The sequence below is a fragment of the Pristiophorus japonicus genome, chromosome 9 (genome assembly GCF_044704955.1).
Source record: "Pristiophorus japonicus isolate sPriJap1 chromosome 9, sPriJap1.hap1, whole genome shotgun sequence".
In the NCBI taxonomy this organism is placed as follows: domain Eukaryota; kingdom Metazoa; phylum Chordata; class Chondrichthyes; family Pristiophoridae; genus Pristiophorus; species Pristiophorus japonicus.
Genome location: NC_091985.1, coordinates 57,272,823 through 57,291,009, shown reverse-complemented (window position 1 = coordinate 57,291,009; position 18,187 = coordinate 57,272,823). Strand labels below are relative to the sequence as shown.

The 18,187-nt window shown below is 43.3% G+C and overlaps 1 protein-coding gene across 1 annotated transcript in view; it reads right to left on the bottom strand.

Annotated features, from left to right (window-relative positions):
• thada (THADA armadillo repeat containing) overlaps window positions 1-18,187 on the bottom strand; it is a 559,310-nt gene that overhangs the window by 128,476 nt on the left and 412,647 nt on the right. The window contains exons 31-32 of the mRNA XM_070889374.1: window positions 6,158-6,588; window positions 5,702-5,826 (exon numbers count right to left, since the gene is read on the bottom strand). Coding sequence (XP_070745475.1) covers window positions 5,702-5,826; window positions 6,158-6,588 — 556 coding nt within the window. The remainder of the gene's footprint in view (window positions 1-5,701; window positions 5,827-6,157; window positions 6,589-18,187) is intronic.

Sequence of the window (18,187 nt, the reverse complement as noted above, 5' to 3'; positions counted from 1 at the left end):
CATGTGTAGAGGTCCCGGCACAGTTTTCAGCGTCGGGACCTGGCTCTGCCCCCAACCCCTTGTGCTGCATCACGCCGATCATGAAGAGTCCTGAGGAGACCGGAGAATCACAAGGTCAGTTTTCGGCGCCCTTTTTTTTCCAGAAAGTCGGCGCACCTTATCGAGATGCGGCGTTTTTCCAGAGGGCGGAAACTTGGGCCCTCTGTTTCTACAGCTTTCCCTATTTTAGTGCTGGTAGCCAAATTATGAAACTTACGTTATTAATGTAGATTAGAAAGAAGGGTCCAGTGAACACCTCCGTTCAGTCTGACATTTCATGCCAATTTTATGGTGGCTTAAGTTGCAAAATGAATCCTTCAGCTTTGTATGCCCAATGTTCTGATGCCCAATTTGGGTGGACTGACTACAGCTGTGCTACCAGCATGTGAGATTCTTCTAAATTCTATATTTAGAAACAACTCCCACGTGTCACTTTACAACTTTTGATGAGGCTCTGCCTCCAGCACACAATTAACCCATATAAAATGGGTGTGGATGCCTCAAGGGGCTTAGGAACATAGGTACAGAAAAGGCCATTCAGCCCCTCAAGTCTGCTCCACATTCAATTAGATCATGGCTGATCTGTACCTCAATTCCATTTATATGCCTTAGCTCCATAGCCCTTCGATATCCTTATCTAACAGAAATATATTGATCTCAGTCTTGAAAACTCCAATTGTCCCAGCATCCACGGCCTTTTGGAGGTTGGCTTGCTGTTGAACAATTTTGAAAGCAAATTTACTGTTGAAGTCTAATTTTTTTAATCCTTCCAGCTCACCGCATGGGGAAATCTGCGAGATAATATCTGGATCAAGCAAGCAACCGATGCCACTTTTACCTGGGGGAAAATTAAGATGACTTTCCCACTGGAATGGAGGCACCAAATGAAAAGGGCACAGAACTCTTACCACCCGACAGGCTCACTAAGAGTCAACGGCACTCCAGATGGAACACGTCAACACAAATACGTACGAGAAAAGGAAAGGCTACCAGTCCATAAATATTCAGGTGGTTTCACAAATTGTGATCCTCACATTAAGTGTCAGCTGTGGCTCAGTGGTTAAGCACACTTGCCTCTGAATCATAAGGTTGTGGGTTCAAGTCCCACTCCAGAGACTTGAGTGCATAAATCTAAGCTGACACTCCAGTGCTGTGCTGAGGGAGTGCTGCACTGTCTTTTGGATGGGAGGCCCCACCTACCCTCTCAGGTGGACGTAAAATATCCCGTGGCACTATTTAGAAGAAGAGCAGGGGAGTTATCCCCAGTATCCTGGTCAATATTTATCCCTCAATCAACATAACAAAAACAGCTTATCTGGGCTTTATCATATTGTTATTTGTGAGAGTTTGCTGTGCCCAAGTTGGCTGCCGTGTTTCCTACATTACAACACTGATTATACTCCAAAAGTATTTCATTGGCTGTAAAGCGCTTTGAGACGTCCGATGGTTGTGAAAGGCATGACCATCGGGCTATCCTTTGCAATCATGACTGATGACCAAATTGGAAACCACACAACAGCAGAGCAGATAAAATGAGGCCCATGCCACCAAAAAAGTTTACTGCTGTCCACACCATAGGGATGCTGAAGCAACAATTCCATTGTTTGTCCCACCCTGGGGGAATCCAACTAAAGTGCCCAAATTCATCATTGTCTGTTGCATGCTGCACAATTTTGGCACCCAAAGAGGAGTGAGCATGCAGCTGGATGACCGGGAGGGAGATGATACACAGGCAGGGAGATTGGTGCAGAATTCTGCGATTAAGAACTATGCACAGCAGTAGAAACTTACTCACTGTGTTTTCAATGAAATCCCACGCATTGTATCCCCCGCCCTAAAAGAAAATGCATCACATTTCCAATACACAAGGTGAAGTGCCACCGTTCAGCTCCCTTCAGCATTTATAACCTTTCAGGGCCTTATCCAACAAACACTGTCCACACAATGGATAAATAAAATGATCAGTATTTATTTTGTCTATTTACAGTAATTATGTCCTACAACCTTGCTTCCCAGTAGTAACCCTTTAAGGTGTCCTTGTCCTACTTCGCAATCTCAGGCGATGTTGAAGTGCCCCTGAGTGGCAGCAGCAACTCCGGTAGTAGGTTGATATTGGGTGATAACGCTTTGTTTTGCTGGGCTGGTGTGCAACTCGTGACATGTTCCTATAACAATTGGAACCATGCACAACAATGTAGTGACTGCTCACTCTTATAGTTTATATTGTCTCCTGAAATGATCAAGGAAACTAATGGGTACAAATCTAAAGGGGGTGCATGAACGGAGAGACCTGAGGGCATATGTGCACAGATCATTGATGGTGGCAGTGTAGATTGAGAAAGCGGTTAAAAAAGAATACGGGATCCTGGGCTTCATAAATAGAGGCATAGAGTACAAAAGCAAGGATGTTATGATGAACCTTTATAAAACACTGGTTCGGCCTCAACTGGAGTATTGTGTCCAATTCTGGGCACCACATTTTAGAAAGGATGTGAAGGCCTTAGAGAGGGTGCAGAAAAGACTTACAAGAATGATTCCAGGGTTGAGGTACTTCAGTTATGTGGATAGACTGGAGAAGCTGGGGTTGTTCGTCTAAGGTTGTGATGAGATTTGATAGAGGTGTTTAAAATTATGAGGGGTCTACACAGAGTAGATAGAGAGAAACTGTTCCCAATGGCAGAAGGGTTGAAAACTAGAGGATACAAATTTAAGGTGATTGGCAGAAGAACCAAAGGTGACATGAGGAAAAACTTTTTAATGCAGCGAGTGGTTAGGATCTGGAATGCACTGCCTGAAAGGGTGGTGGAGGCAGAGTCAATTGTGGCTTTCAAAAGGGAATTGGATAAGTACCTGAATGAAAAATAATTGCAGGGCTGCGGGGAAAGGGCGGGGGAGTGGGACTGGCTGAGGTGTTCTTGCAGAGAGCTGGCAAAGGCCGAATGGCCTCCTTCTGTACTGTAACCATTCTATGATACAATTGCTTCCTGGCAGTTAGCATAAGGAAATACTTGTTCACATGAAAGGTGGTAGAAGTGTGGAACTCCCTCCCACAAAAAGCAATAGACGTTAGCTCAATTAATAATTTTAAATCTGAGAGTGATAGATGCTTGCTGGTCAAGGGTATTAAGGGATATGGAGCCAAGGCTGGTGGATGGAGTTAGGATACAGATCAGCCATGATCTCATTGAACGGGCAAAAGAGGCTGAATGGTCCAATCCTATTCCTATGATAACAATAAATCTCTACTTCCTCATTTGCTCCATGATGCAGTATAGGTGATAGTACTGACTTAATTTGCAATCTTCATCCAGGTAGCTTTGGCACCAGTAGACTTAGTCCTTAAGGGATGGGCGGGGGAGTGGGGGGGGGGGGATATTATCTGTCTGCATCTCTAATGAATTGGGGCTAAATGCTGAGGGTCTTCTGCATGGCTGTCATTATATGGATTTTTCCAAGAAATGCTTGACCTGTAACCAGCTATTGAACTCCGCAAGTCTGAACAATTGTAGGCAAATTATTGACTTGGTTAGGAAATTGGCTGAGCAGCAGGAAACAGGCAGTAGGGATAATGGGTAGGTACTCAAATTGGCAGAAGGTGACTAGTGGTGTCCCGCAGGGATCTGTGTTGGGGCATCATTATTCACCGTATTTATTAATGACTTAGATGATGCGATAGAATGTGACATATCCAAGTTTACCGATGACACAAAAATAGTTGGCTTTGTAAACAGTGTTAATTTAAAACATAAAATTACAAAGATATTATTAGATTAAGTGAATGGGCAAAACTGTGGCAAATGGATTTCAATATAGGCAAGTGTGAGGTCATCCACTTTGGCTTTAAAAAGGATCGAACATAGTACTTTCTAAATGGTGAAAAGCTAGAAACAGTGGAAGTCCAAAGAGACTTGGGTGTACATAGATCATTAAAATGTCATGGACAGGTGCTGAAAATAATCAAGAAGGCTAATGGAATGCTGGCCTTTACATCTAGAGGACTAGAATACAAGGGGGTAGAAGTTATGTTACAGCTATACAAAACCCTAGTTCGACCATACCTAGAGCACTGTGTTCAGTTCTGGGCACCACAGCTTAGGAAGTATATATTGGCCTTGGAGGGAGCACAGCATGGATTTACCAGAATGATATCTACTCGGAACTCGTCCACGGCAAACGAGCCAAAGGCGGGCAGAGGAAATGTTACAAGGACACCCTCAAAGCCTCCCTGATAAAGTGCGACATCCCCATTGACACCTGGGAGTCCCTGGCCATAGACCGCCCTAAGTGGAGGAAGTGCATTCGGGAGGGCGCTGAGCTCCTCGAGTATCATCGCCGAGAGCATGCAGCGGAAGGGGCGTGCGCAAACCAGACTCCCTGCCCACCCTTTCCCTCAACGACTATCTGTCCCACCTGTGACAGGAACTGTGGTTCTCGTATTGGACTGTACAGCCACCTAAGAACTCATGCTAAGAGTGGAAGCAAGTCTTCCTCGATCCCGAGGAACTGCCTATGATTGATGATCTGAATTCCAAGGGTTAAATTATGAGGAGAGATTACACAAATTGGGGTTGTATTCCCTGAAATTTAGAAGGTTAAGGAATGATTTTGATTGAAGTTTTCAAGATATTTAGGGGAACCGATAGGGTAGAAAGAGAGACTATTTCCTCTGGTTGGGAAGTTTAGGAATAGAGGATATCATCTAAAAATGAGAGCCAGACTTTTCAGGAGTGAAGTTAGGAAACACTTCTACACACAAAGGTTGGTAGAAGTTTGTAACGCTCTTTCGCAAACGGCAGTTGATGCTGCATCAGTTGTTAATTTTAAATCTGAGATTGATATATTTTGTTAAACATATTATGTGATATGAGTCAAAGGCAGGTTTATGAAGTAGATCACAGATCAGCCATGATCTTATTGAATGACATAACCAGCTCAAGGAGTTAAATGGCCTATTCCTGTTCCTACGTTCCTAACTCTTCAGTTGCTGACTCATCCAATTTTGCACTCGCAAGCTTGACATATTTTTCTTGCGCAGGGAGTGCATGTGGCACTGCTGGTGCGAGTATGTCTGCATAACAGACACATGCAGCCAGGATTTATCTGGGGTTCCAAAATGGGACTTGAATCTTTCACAAATACTCTGCATTCATTTAAGTAATGGGATGAAAGAAAAGGACAAAAGACCGCATTTAATAAAGATAATATCCAGACATTTAATGTAACAACCATGCATGAAGTTAAGTTGTATTGTATTAGCAGATAGTCCTGACTCTGGCCTTAGTTGCTTTCCAATACAGAAATCTGTTTGGAATAAAATTCAAGGTCTGAAATTTACTACGGTATCTGTTATACCAAGTGCAAAATAAAAACTAGTGAGAATAACATTCTTTTCAAGCTTCATGCCACACCTACTTTCCAAAAACACTCCACATTTCTGAACTAGTCCTTGAACTGTAACAAACATGATGATATACTGCTACAGCGATAGAGGCACAGTATAGACTCTCCTTAAAATGGGGCTCGTAGTTTCAGAAGCCAAGACAGACTGTTCAGGTTTCAAGAAGTAATTGAAATTTCAACAAGCATGCAGCATGTTAAACACCTCCAGAATCTCACAAACTTTTGTTCCTATTTAAACTCCTATAAAGTATTGGAACAGTACCTGTTTTTTGTGGTCTCCGCTATTGACAAGATCCACTTGAGAAGTTGGCCTTCACTCATCACTGAAGTATTCACTATCCAGGGAAACAATCTCTCTATATCTAGATGACACAATATTTTCAGCACCTAGAATATTTGACATAGCAGTTAGTTATAAAACTATACACACAGGCTGCGTTTATGTTTCAAGGTAAACATCAATGTCAGTCATTTGAACACTTTCAGATTGAGCTCTTAGCTTTATTAGTTTAGTAAAGTGATCCATTTGAATAGTCAATGTGAGTACTTTCAGCAAAACTAGGTTCTTTCATAATTTCTGTTTTATATTTAAAACTAATATGGTGGCTATTGTATCATTTTGTCTGCAAGACTTTAAAATAAAGAGTCAATAATAAAAATAATTCATATTTGAGATATTTACATAAAATTCTCATTACTATATTAGATAATCCCTCACCTTGGCAAGACATTCTGGGTGTTTTTCTTGCACTGCTAGCTTTTTCAGAATGTCCTCAACTCCTGATAAGAGGAACAGTACATTCCCATTTGTCTCTCTGACTTGGTTGGAATCTGTCTCCTCCAGCCACAACAACACAGTCTCCAGGGTCAGCAAACGTACTTCAAGAAATTCTGAATGTAGGAGATGAGAAAGGAGCAGGCTGGGTTGAATTTCAGCGGCTCGAGAAGCCAACTCATGGATGGTATCTGGTGCCAGTGACATTGGCTGCAGAGAAACTGATACTGTCAATACTGACAATGTTAGTTTAGTGATGCTTTCTTGCCACTGAATCAGTCCAGGTACTGCAGAAAACTTTTGCCCATCTGTAAATAGTTCTGACGCCAGTATAATGTGGTGGGTGGTCTGCCAGAAGCTTCGGATCTTGGCGTCTGAAAGAAAGCATTTACTAGTTAGGGCTGCATCACTAAACAGAAAGCAATTTGCTTTTGAGTTATCAACTTAACACTTTTCATAATGTTTTGAAAGGCAAATTAAAAGAAAGTTTCATAGACACTGTGGGGCCGAAATTGGCCCTTTCAGTAAGAGGTGGCCACAGGCCGGTAAGGACTCACTGCTCGGTCGGCGCCGCCATTTTGAAAATTGCCCTCCTTTATTTTTGGAGTGGTGTACAGGACCGCCCCGGCCATCTTCTTGCCTCGTCGGGAACACACCAACCCCTTACCGACCGGCGGCGACCCCCTTTCTGCCCCACGTAGGAAACTGTCCGTGGGGAAAGTGGCTCGCAGGAGCGGATTGGCTGCCGCCGGTCGGTAATGGAAGGTGCGCCCCTTTTGGGGCATTGGGCAACTTTAGCCCCTATATTTGTGGCCAGTTCCTTATATAAAGGTTGTGTTTCCAGTTCACTTCCCATACACTATGACACCATGTGGGGCACCTCAACCAGGGCATTTTGCACTGAAGATTGAAATAAGAGGGGCGATTTTAACCCTGTCTGCCCAACAGAAACCGCTGTCTTCAATTTTAACCTGCTCCTTTGAGCAGGTAGGAAAGACACCCACCTGAAAACAGCAGGGGTCCATCTTTCATCATCATATATATATATATGTGGTGTCCCTGATGACATTATTAAGAGCCCGACTGCTATTTTAACCTGGCACCTGAGCAGGGAAGCTGCTGTGGCTTTTCTGCGAGTGGGTAAAATGATGGAATCAATTATTAAGGATGTCATAGCAGCGCATTGGGAAAGAGGTGACATGATAGGTCCAAGTCAGCATGGATTTGTGAAAGGGAAATCATGCTTGACAAATCTTCTGGAATTTTTTGAGGATGTTTCCAGTAGAGTGGACAAGGGAGAACCAGTTGATGTGGTGTATTTGGACTTTCAGAAGACTTTCGACAAGGTCCCACACAAGAGATTAATGTGCAAAGTTAAAGCACATGGGATTGGGGATAGTGTGCTGACGTGGATTGAGAACTGGTTGGCAGTCAGCAAGCAAAGAGTAGGAGTAAATGGGGACTTTTCAGAATGGCAGGCAGTGACTAGTGGGGTACCACAAGGTTCTGTGCTGGGGCCCCAGCTGTTTACATTGTACATTAATGATTTAGACGAGGGGATTAAATGTAGTATCTTCAAATTTGCAGATGACACTAAGTTGGGTGGCAGTGTGAGCTGCGAGGAGGATGCTATGAGGCTGCAGAGTGACTTGGATAGGTTAGGTGAGTGGGCAAATGCATGGCAGATGAAGTATAATGTGGATAAATGTGAGGTTATCCACTTTGGTGGTAAAAACAGAGAGACAGACTATTATCTGAATGGTGACAGATTAGGAAAAGTGGAGGTGCAACGAGACCTGGGTGTCATGGTACATCAGTCATTGAAGGTTGGCATGCAGGTACAACAGGCAGTTAAGAAACCAAATGGCATGTTGGCCTTCATAGCAAGGGGATTTGAGTACAGGGGCAGGGAGGTGTTACTGCAGTTGTACAGGGCCTTGGTGAGGCCACACTGGAGTATAGTGTACAGTTTTGGTCTCCTAACTTGAGGAAGGACCTTCTTGCTATTGAGGGAGTGCAGCGAAGATTCACCAGACTGATTCCCGGGATGGCGGGACTGACATATCAAGAAAGACTGGATCAACTGGGCTTGTATTCACTGGAGTTCAGAAGAATGGGAGGGGATCTCATAGAAACGTTTAAAATCCTGACGGGTTTAGACAGGTTAGATGTAGGAAGAATGTTCCCAATGTTGGGGAAGTCCAGAACCAGGGGTCACAGTCTAAGGGTAAGGGGTAAGCCATTTAGGACCGAGATGAGGAAAAACTTCTTCACCCAGAGAGTGATGAACCTGTGGAATTCTCTACCACAGAAAGTTGTTGAGGCCAATTCACTAAATATATTCAAAAAGGAGTTAGATGAAGTCCTTACTACTAGGGGGATCAAGGGGTATGGCGAGAAAGCAGGAATGGGGTACTGAAGTTGCATGTTCAGCCATGAACTCATTGAATGGCGGTGCAGGCTCGAAGGGCCAAATGGCCTACTCCTGCACCTATTTTCTATGTTTCTATGAAGAGTCGGGGTCAGAAGAGGCCCAAAGAGGCAAGTTTTTAAGCATTTTTTTGTACTACATTCCTGGGATGTGGATATTGCCGGCAAGGCCCACCCTTAATTTCCCCAAGGTGGTGATGGTGGCCCTTTTTCTTCAACCACTGCTTTGTTATTCCTTGTTGTCGTTTGATATAACTAAGTGGGTTGCTACGGCAGTTAAGAGTCAACCCCCGTTGATGTGGGACTACAGTCACGTATAGGCCAGTTTGCTTCCCTAATGGACATTAGTGAACCAAGAGTTCTCCTCTGGGCCCTGCAAGGAATGTTTAGGTCTTGCCTGACCTTCTTTATCACAAGGCCCTGCCGAAACCATCTTCCTGCGACTTACCCAAGCACCGGGGACCATTCCTTTGACCCCTGCTGGGAGCCTCCTGTTGCCTGACATTCCGCTCCCAATCGCTGTCGAGCTGCCACTTCCCACCAGTGGGCAACTGACCAGGGACATGCAGATGAGGACTGGGAATTAAAATCGCCCGAGCCTCACGCTGCCGGGGTCAGGACGGTTTGCTGGTTTGCTTCAGCACCGACTTCCCGATTCCTGCCCCAAGTTAAAATCGGGGCTAAAGTATCAAGCCCTGAAAAACTTGGGTCTCATGCTGGACTCTGGAGTTCCTAGATAATTGAGAAGTACCAGTATCTCGTTCCCCACCCCAGTCCAGACACGACTGAGCAAACAACTCCCATTTGTTTGCATAAATAAATTATTCTGAGAGTTTTCTGAAGCCATGGCAACTTATGTGATTCCCCTTTCCAATGGCATGGATTTTTAGGCAGTTTCATGCGCTCACCAGACAGGCGAATAGTTCTGAGTTGGAAATAAGTGATGATGAATCATCTGTCCTTCAAGACTGAAACACAAATTCTTCAGTATCTTGTAATAGATTTGTTTCTAGGAGGTACAACTCATCTGATAATCAAAGTGTTAAGATATTCTATTAACGCAATGCCTTTCAATACATGCTGCATGATTAGTCAACACAATTTTATTTTTAGACAGCAATGTCCAAAATTGAAAGCTTGCTGGCTTAGAAAGATGGTAAAGAGAAGTTTTGCATGTTTTTGAGAGTGTGTATATCTATGCATGTGAAAGATATTGACCTGGATTTTGCAGTCAGCGGCAAACGAACAAAATTATACTTGCCCACAGATTTTCTACCGGATTTTGCACTGGAAGTTGTTGTTATTAGAAAGTCAAAACAGCATGGCGCAGTCTACAGGGGATCCAGGACCTTTGTAAACAGGGCGAGCAACTGTGTATCTCCTTAACCAATCAGATTGAAGAATCCTTACTGAGGCACACAGAGGCTAAACCAGGAATGTAAGTTAGAATATTTCATTTAATGCCAAAGCATGTACAGAAAACAAAATAAAGAGAAGGAAATAAAGATGGGATGAAGAGAGAGAAATAAAAGAGACACAAAGGAAAAGTAGAAAAAAATTATTTAACATCTTTTAATTAAAAAAAATCTCCCAACAATAATTAAAATCTGAAGGAATGTGACTCCGCACTTGTAAAAGCTAATTTATTTGTGCCAGAGTGTTTGTTTGGCAGTAATTTAGACTTAAGAACGTAAGAAATAGGAGCAGGATTAGGCCATTTAGCCCATCAAGTCTGCTCCGCCATTCATCATCATAGGCAGTCCCTCGAGTCGAGGATGACTTGCTTCCACGCCAAAAAGTTCACAGGTGTTTCAATGAAGGACCTAAAATTCCAGGTCCCGAACTAAATCTTGAAGGGTGGAAAATGCTTGTCCGTGGATTTTTTTAACGTGTGGTGGTCGTTGCACACCAGCCACCACACGGGCTTGACAGAGCTAGGTCTTGGTCCAGTGGCAAGAGTTATCCAAGAGACCAGCTCTGCTGCATGGACCTAGTGCGCACACATATCGCAGTATGGGCTGGCCCGTGCTGCCCATGGGTCCTCAGCTCTTCTGGGCCCCGAACTCACGCCTCTCCTGGGCCCCGATCACGTCCCTCTACAATCTCTCGCCGCTCCTTTGCCCCGAGCTCGCCGCTCCTGCAGTACCTGCCCGCACTCCAATCAACCCGGATCTTGGTAACTTCCAATCCAGTCGCCCTCTTTGCTGCCTTTGCTCCAGCACGTGCTGCTCCTTCTGTTCCTCGGCCTGCTCCGATGGTGCTCGCAGGCCAGGGGCCGTGCAGACTGCTGGGCCAGGCTGTCACGCTGTTCCTTCCGCTCCCCGGCCTGCTCCAATGATGCTCGTGGACTGGGTGCCTTTAATTCCGCCATTCAATAAAATCATGGCTGATCTGATCATGGACTCACTTCCACTTACCTGCCTGGTCCCCATAACACTTTGCTCCCTTATCGCTCAAAATCTGTCTATCTCTGCCTTAAATATATTCAATGACCCAGCCTCCACAGCTCTCTGAGGCAACGAATTCCACAGATTTACAACCCTCAGAGAATAAATTCCTCCTCATCTCAGTTTTAAATGGGCGGGCCCTTATTCTGAGACTATGTCCCCTAGTTTTAGTTTCCCCTATGAGTGGAAATATCCTCTCTGCATCCACCCTGTCGAGCCCCCTTATTATCTTATATGTTTCGATATGATCACCTTTCATTCTTCTGAACTCCCATGTGTATAGGCCCAGCCTACTCAACCTATCTTCATAAATCAACCCCCTCATCTCTGGAATCAACCTAGTGACCCTTCTCTGAATAGCCTCCGATGCAAGTATATCCTTCCTTAAATACGGAGACCAAAACTGTACGCAGTACTCTAGGTGTGGCATCACCAATACCCTGTAGAGTTGCAGCAGGACTTCTCTGCTTTTATACTCTATCCCCCTTGCAATAAAGGTCAACATTCCTTTTGCCTTCCTGATTACTTGTTGTACCTGCATACTCACTTTTTGTGTCACTTAGCTCGCTGTTGAACAAAAATCACTTACAACTGAATTTTTAGGGGGTATCTAGTGGGTAAGTATTGCAACTTCACGTTGTTCCATGTGTTTCAATGCCGAGACTCTCAGCGAGATACTGGTATAGCGAAGCTTCTGGAGGAGCAGGGCAACTCAGACAGCAGCTTTCTGACTTCTATGTTTAACTCCATGTGTGGTCGCCGGAGGTTCCTGTCCAATTTACGTTTAATAACGGCGAGTGCTGATAACCTCACTGTTATTTTTAACCACAAAATCCGGGCCATATGTGAACAGCAGAGAGAGTAAGAAAGACAAAGCTCATGAGGGCTAATGGTAAAAGAAGGAATAACTATCAGATGACATATTTTTGTTTACATCATATTCAGAGCACAAGAGAGGTATTCAACAGGCTGCGCAAGATGTAGGACCAGTATTCGAGTCTTGATATTAAAGAGGAAAATGAGCTTCCTGGAGGCAGCTTTAGCAATGGAGGAGATATGGAAGTAATATGTGAGGTGAGAGAAGAGAATGAGATCAAGGATGTTGATAGATAAAGGAGCAAAATGAAAGACCTTGCACTTATATGGTGCCTTTTACGACTTCAGGATGTCCCAATGTGCTTCGCAGGGCGGAGGAGGGGAAATCACCCAGGATTGCTATCCCTGGGATATGTCCAGTGAATCATTTCAGAAAAGTGCACGTATGAATGTTCAGTGAGGATAGACTTGGGCTTGGTTGTGATGCACATTGCCGCTGAACAGCTTAAATTCATTCTTTATCTAGATTCACACCTGATAAATGGCCATTAAGGTAAGATACAGGGAGCTGACATCACCAATATATACCAGCATAGAGCACCACTAGAATACATAGGATATGCAGCACAGAAACAAGGCCCAACCAGTCCATGCGGCCTTTATGCTCCACTCGAGCCTCTTCCCGTCTTTCCTCATCTAAATCGATCAGCATAACCCTCTATTCCCTTCTCCTTCATATGCTTGTCTGGCCTCCCCTTAAATGCATCTACACTATTCACTTCAACCACTCCCTGTGGTAGCAAGTTCCACATTCTCACCACTCTTTGGGTAAAGAAGTTGCTTTTGAATTCCCTATTGGATTTCTTGGTGACTAACTTAAATTGATGGCCTCCAGTTATGCTCTTCTGCATAAATGGCTACATTCTCTCTGTCTCCACTCTATCAAAACCTTTCATAATTTTAAGACCTCTATTAGGTCACCCCTCAGCAGCCTTTTTTCAAGAGGAAAGAGATCCAGCCTGTTCATCCTTTCCTAATATGTATACCCTCGAATTTTTTGTATCATCCTTGTAAATCTTCTCTGTACCCTCTCCAGTGCCTCTATATCCTTTTTATAATATGGCGACTAGAACTATACGCAGTGCACTAAGTGTGGTCCAACCAAGGTTCGATACAGATTCAGCATAACTTCCCTACTTTTCAATTCTATACCTCTAGAAATAAACCCTCGTGCTTGGTTTGCTTTTTTTGGTTTTGCTAACCTGTGTCGCTATTTTTAGTGATTGGTGTGTTTGTACTCCGAGATCCCTTTGTTCCTCTACCCCACCTAGACTCTCACCCTCCAAGTAATAAGTGACCTCCCTATTCTTCCTACCAAAATGTAATACCTCACATTTATCTGTGTTGAACTTAATTTGCCAATTGTATGCCCATTCTGCAAGTTTGCTAATGTCGTCCTGTAATTTCCTCCTCAGTATTGACTATCCCCACACGCCACCCCCCCCCCCCCCACAAATTTAGAAATTATATTTTTGATTCAAAAGTCTAAATCATTAATATAAATTGTGAATAGCAGTGGTCCCAGTACTGATCCTTGTGGAACACCACTGCCACTGTGAGTAGCTACCCTTTACCCCTACTCTCTGCTTTCTGTCTTGAAGCCAAGTAGCCATTCTGCTACTTGTCCCCTGACTCCGCATTGTCTGATACTTGATTATGGGGTATCATATCGAAGGCCTTTTGAAAATCTAGATACATTACATCTACTGCATTACCATTGTCTACTCTCTCTGTTATCTCTTCAAAAAATTCAATGAGGTTGGTCAAGCAAGACTTTCCCTTTTGAAATCCATGCTGACTATTTACTACTATTTTTTTGGTTTCTAGATGTTCTTCTATTTTCTCCTTTAGTAGGGATGCCATTAATTTTCCCACGACCGATGTTAAGCTGACTAGTCTATAATTCCATGGGCATGTTCTACCCCCTTCTTAAATATAGGTATTACGTTAGCTATCCGCCAGTCCTCTGGCATCTCTTTCTAATGAATTATTAATTATATGTAGTAATGCCTCTGCCATCTCTTCCCTAGATTCTTTTAAAATGCATGGATGCAATCCATCCGGACCAACGGTTTTTATCTTCTTTGAGCTTCATTAGTTTAATTACTATATCCCCTCTTTTTATTTTAAATGCACATTTCATTACTAATCTCATCAACCAATGTCATGTCCACCTGTTCTATCTCCCTGGTAAATACTGAAGCAAAATAATTATTTAATATTTCTGCCATCTCTCTATCATTACCTGTGGTATTATCCTGGATGGTCCTCTTCCCAGCCCAACCTTCCATTTTATTGATGCGCCTGTAAAATATTTGACGATTTTGCTTTAGTTTCCTTGATAATTTAATTTCATCGTTCCTCTTTTTAGTTTCCTAATTTTTTTGACTTCTCTCCTAATTTCTTCATATTATCCCTTATCGTGCACTCCCCTGCTGTCTATGCACTTAATGTATGCATCTTTCCTTACCCTCAATTGTTTCCTCATGGCTTTATTCATCAGTATTTAGTTTGTTGTTTACTTATAGCGTAACATATTGTTCCTGCACTCTGTTAAACACAATTTTAAATGTTTTCCATTGCTGTTTGACATCGTTGTTTGCCAATATTGTTTCCCATTTCATTTTCACAAGTTTTCTTCTCAGCCCTTCAAAATCAGCTGTTTTTTGTCATACTTATGACCTTCTCAATTATTGTCTTAAAGCATATTATATTATGGTCACTATTGCCTTGCTGTTCCCTATTTTTACTTCTCTTATAGGAACATAAGAAATAGGAGCAGGAGTAGGCCATTTGGCCCCTCGAGCCTGCTCCGCTATTCAACAATCTGATCTGATTCTGGCCTCAACTCCAACTCCACAGTAAAATAATGGGATTAAATGCGGATAAGTCCCCTGGACCTGATGGCTTGCATCCTAGGGTTTTAAAAGAAGTGGCTGCAGAGATAGTAGATGCATTGGTTGTAATCTACCAAAACTCCCTGGATTCTGGGGAGGTCCCAGCGAATTGGAAAATCACAAATGTAAAAGGAGGGAGACAGAAAGCAGGAAACCATAGACCGGTTAGCCTAACAAGGGAAATCGTGTTTGACAAATTTGCTGGAGTTCTTCAAGGATGTAACGAGCAGGCTGGAAATCCAAATACACGACATATACTGGTTCCCCTTTATCCACTCTGCTTGTTACATTCCTCGAAGAACTCCAGCAAATTTGTCAAACATGATTTCCCTTTCATAAAACCATGCTGACTCTGCTTGACTGCATTATGATTTTCTAAGTGTCCTGCTATTACTTCCTTAAGGATGGACTCCAGCATTTTCCCAATGACAGATGTTAGGTTAACTGGTCTATTGCAGAACAGGCTCGAGGGGCTCTACGGCCTACTCCTGTTCCTATGTTCCTATGAATCACCAGGGTACACAGAGGAACTTAAACTTAGTCTGTTTATATACCTCAGAATGTTGTCAACCTGCATTATATCAGGCAGCAAGATACATAACTTTTCATATGAGATACTAACATTACTAGAATTACCCTCCCTCATATCATTTATGAACGGCACAAAATGCAGGAGACTCAACAGCCTCCTAAGGAACACCATTAGTCACTGTCCCCAGACACTTTTTTAGTTGTCGGTTGGGGAATTAATTCTTTTTCCTTGTAGGACTTTTATAAATTTGATTATGACTGCTATTAAAAAGACATTTGTAATCCACAACATTTTGAATTCTACAGATCTCCATATTACAGGTAATGATAGACTTTTGCTGATCCTTGCAACAGGACTCCCAATTCTGCTTCAGTAATAAGAGTTCAAAATTGGGAATCCTAATGTAAACATTTGCTAAATCTCTTAGCAACACAAAGGTGCAGCAAACAAGACTCTTTCAAACAGCACTATATAACTTAAGTCTGTATGGTGGTTTGCCCTCCCTGTTTATTCTTAAAGTCAACAATGTGCTCTTCAGCTGTTGATTCAAGGACTGCATGCACGATTGCTGAACTGGAAAAGAACGAGAAAGACAAGATCCATATTCACAGTATAAATATTGGCAAGTACTGAAAAACATAGCAGACAAAGGCAAATTGAGACAAGATTTCACGATGATGATAGAAACAGAAAAGGAACATGGGAGAATAAAGCCCTTGAAAGGCAGACTGAGAAAACAGTGAAAAAGAAAAATGAGAAGATACCATTATAAAATTCAAATTCTAGAAAGTTAGAAAATAACAGATGGCCGACAACAAAAACATTAAAATAAGCAGAGCAAGAAAAATATATGTAATTTTAAATCATTGCAAAGGAACAATAAATTCTTTGTTGTTGTTCAAAGTTGCCACCCAGGATAACAGTCTAGAATGCTAAAGGCAGTGTCACATTGAAAGGATGTAATTTCAATCTTAGACATGTTACTGCAATCCAGAGGAGTTTGCTTGATTGGAGACCCTCCCAATGGAACCCATATCCACCCCCTCCACTAACGGCGCATTGTGGTTGCAATATATACGATCTACAGGATACACCACAGCAACTGTCCAAGATTACTTTGACAGCACCTTCCTTTCATGGGACCTCAAACACCAAGAGGCACCAGAGCAGCAATGTCATGGGAACACCACCTCTTCCAGTTCCTGTTCAAGTCATATGAGGGAGAAGGGAATAGAGGGTTATGCTGATAGATTTAGAAAGACGGGAGGCGGCTCAAGTGGGGCATAAATGCGGGTATGGACTAGTTGGTCCGAATGGCCTGTTTTTGTGCCGTATATCCTATATACTCCCTTGTAATGTAAAGTGACACATCATCCCGACTTGGACATACATCGCCATTCCTTCATCGTCATTGCATCTCCTGAAATCTCCAACCTAACACCATTGTGGAAGCATCATCAGCACAAGAACTGCAGCACCTCAAGGTGAAGGCCCATCTTCTCGAGGCACGAGGGATGGGCAATAAATGTGACAACACCAACATCCACATCCCAAGAACAAATAACAAAAATTTTAACTGGCTAATTTTCGGCTTCTTTTTATTGGGAGATTTTACTCACTACTCAGATTTATTGCTCTTCTAGAAATATGAAATTTGAGCCAATCTGACAAAAGCATTATAAAGCAATTGGCATGAGTTACCATGTGATGGACAATATTGCAGCTGATGTGAGGTATACAAATGAACCTTCAACTCTTTTGCCCAACGACTTTCCCTCGCTAACCTGCCTTTTATTTTAAAGATTTCTGGGCCGGGCTGGCACACGCTGCTCCCTCCAATGGCCCCGATCTGCTGATGGTCTTGCAGGCCGGGACCGCTCCGATTTCCGGGCAAGGTTGCCGCACATTGCTCCCTCCAATGGCCCTGGCCTGCTGATGGTCTTGCAGGCCAGGACCATGCCTATTTCCGGGTGCCGATCAGCATGCCGGGGCCATTGGAGGGAGCAGCATGCGGCGGCATACTACTGCAGGGAGCAGCGCGTGCTGCTGCAGGAGGGCGACGGCTACGAAGCCAGGTCGCTGATTGTAGTGCGAGCAGGTACAGCAGGAGGGGCGAAGGAGCGGCAAGAGTCTGTAGAGGAAAGTGACTGGGACCCAGGTGAGGCGTGAATCTCGGGCCCAGAAGAGGCGAGGGCCCAGGGGCAGACCACACTGCGATATGTGTGTGCGCTCAGTCTGTGCAGCAGAGCTGGTCTCCAGTTGTCTTGGGTAATCCTTGCCACTGGACCAAGACCTAGCTCTGTCAAGCCCATGTGGTGGCTGGTGTGCAACGGCCACCACACGTTAAAAAAATCCAAGCACCGGCATCTTCCACCCTTCACGATGTAGTTTGGGATCTGGAATATTAGGTGCTTCATTGAAAGACCTGTGAACTCATCCCGTTTTGGCGTGGAAGCAAGTCATCCTCATTTTGAGGGACTGCTTATGATGATGATGATGATTTTGTGGCGAAAATTCCAGATAAAATAAGCGTGCATTTAAAAACGCACAGTTTAATCAAGATAGGCAACACAGATTTACTGAAGTAAGTATTATTTCAAAAATGTAATGTCATTTTTTGAAGAGGTGGATGAATGGATAAAGGTAATGCTGTAGATGTAATATATATTGATTTTCAGAAGGCATTCGATAAGAGGCTTGTTAAAAATATTCAGACATATGGTATAAGAGGAAATGAAGCAGCATGGATATAAAGTTGGTTGACGGACAGCAAGTAAAGAGTTAGGGTAAA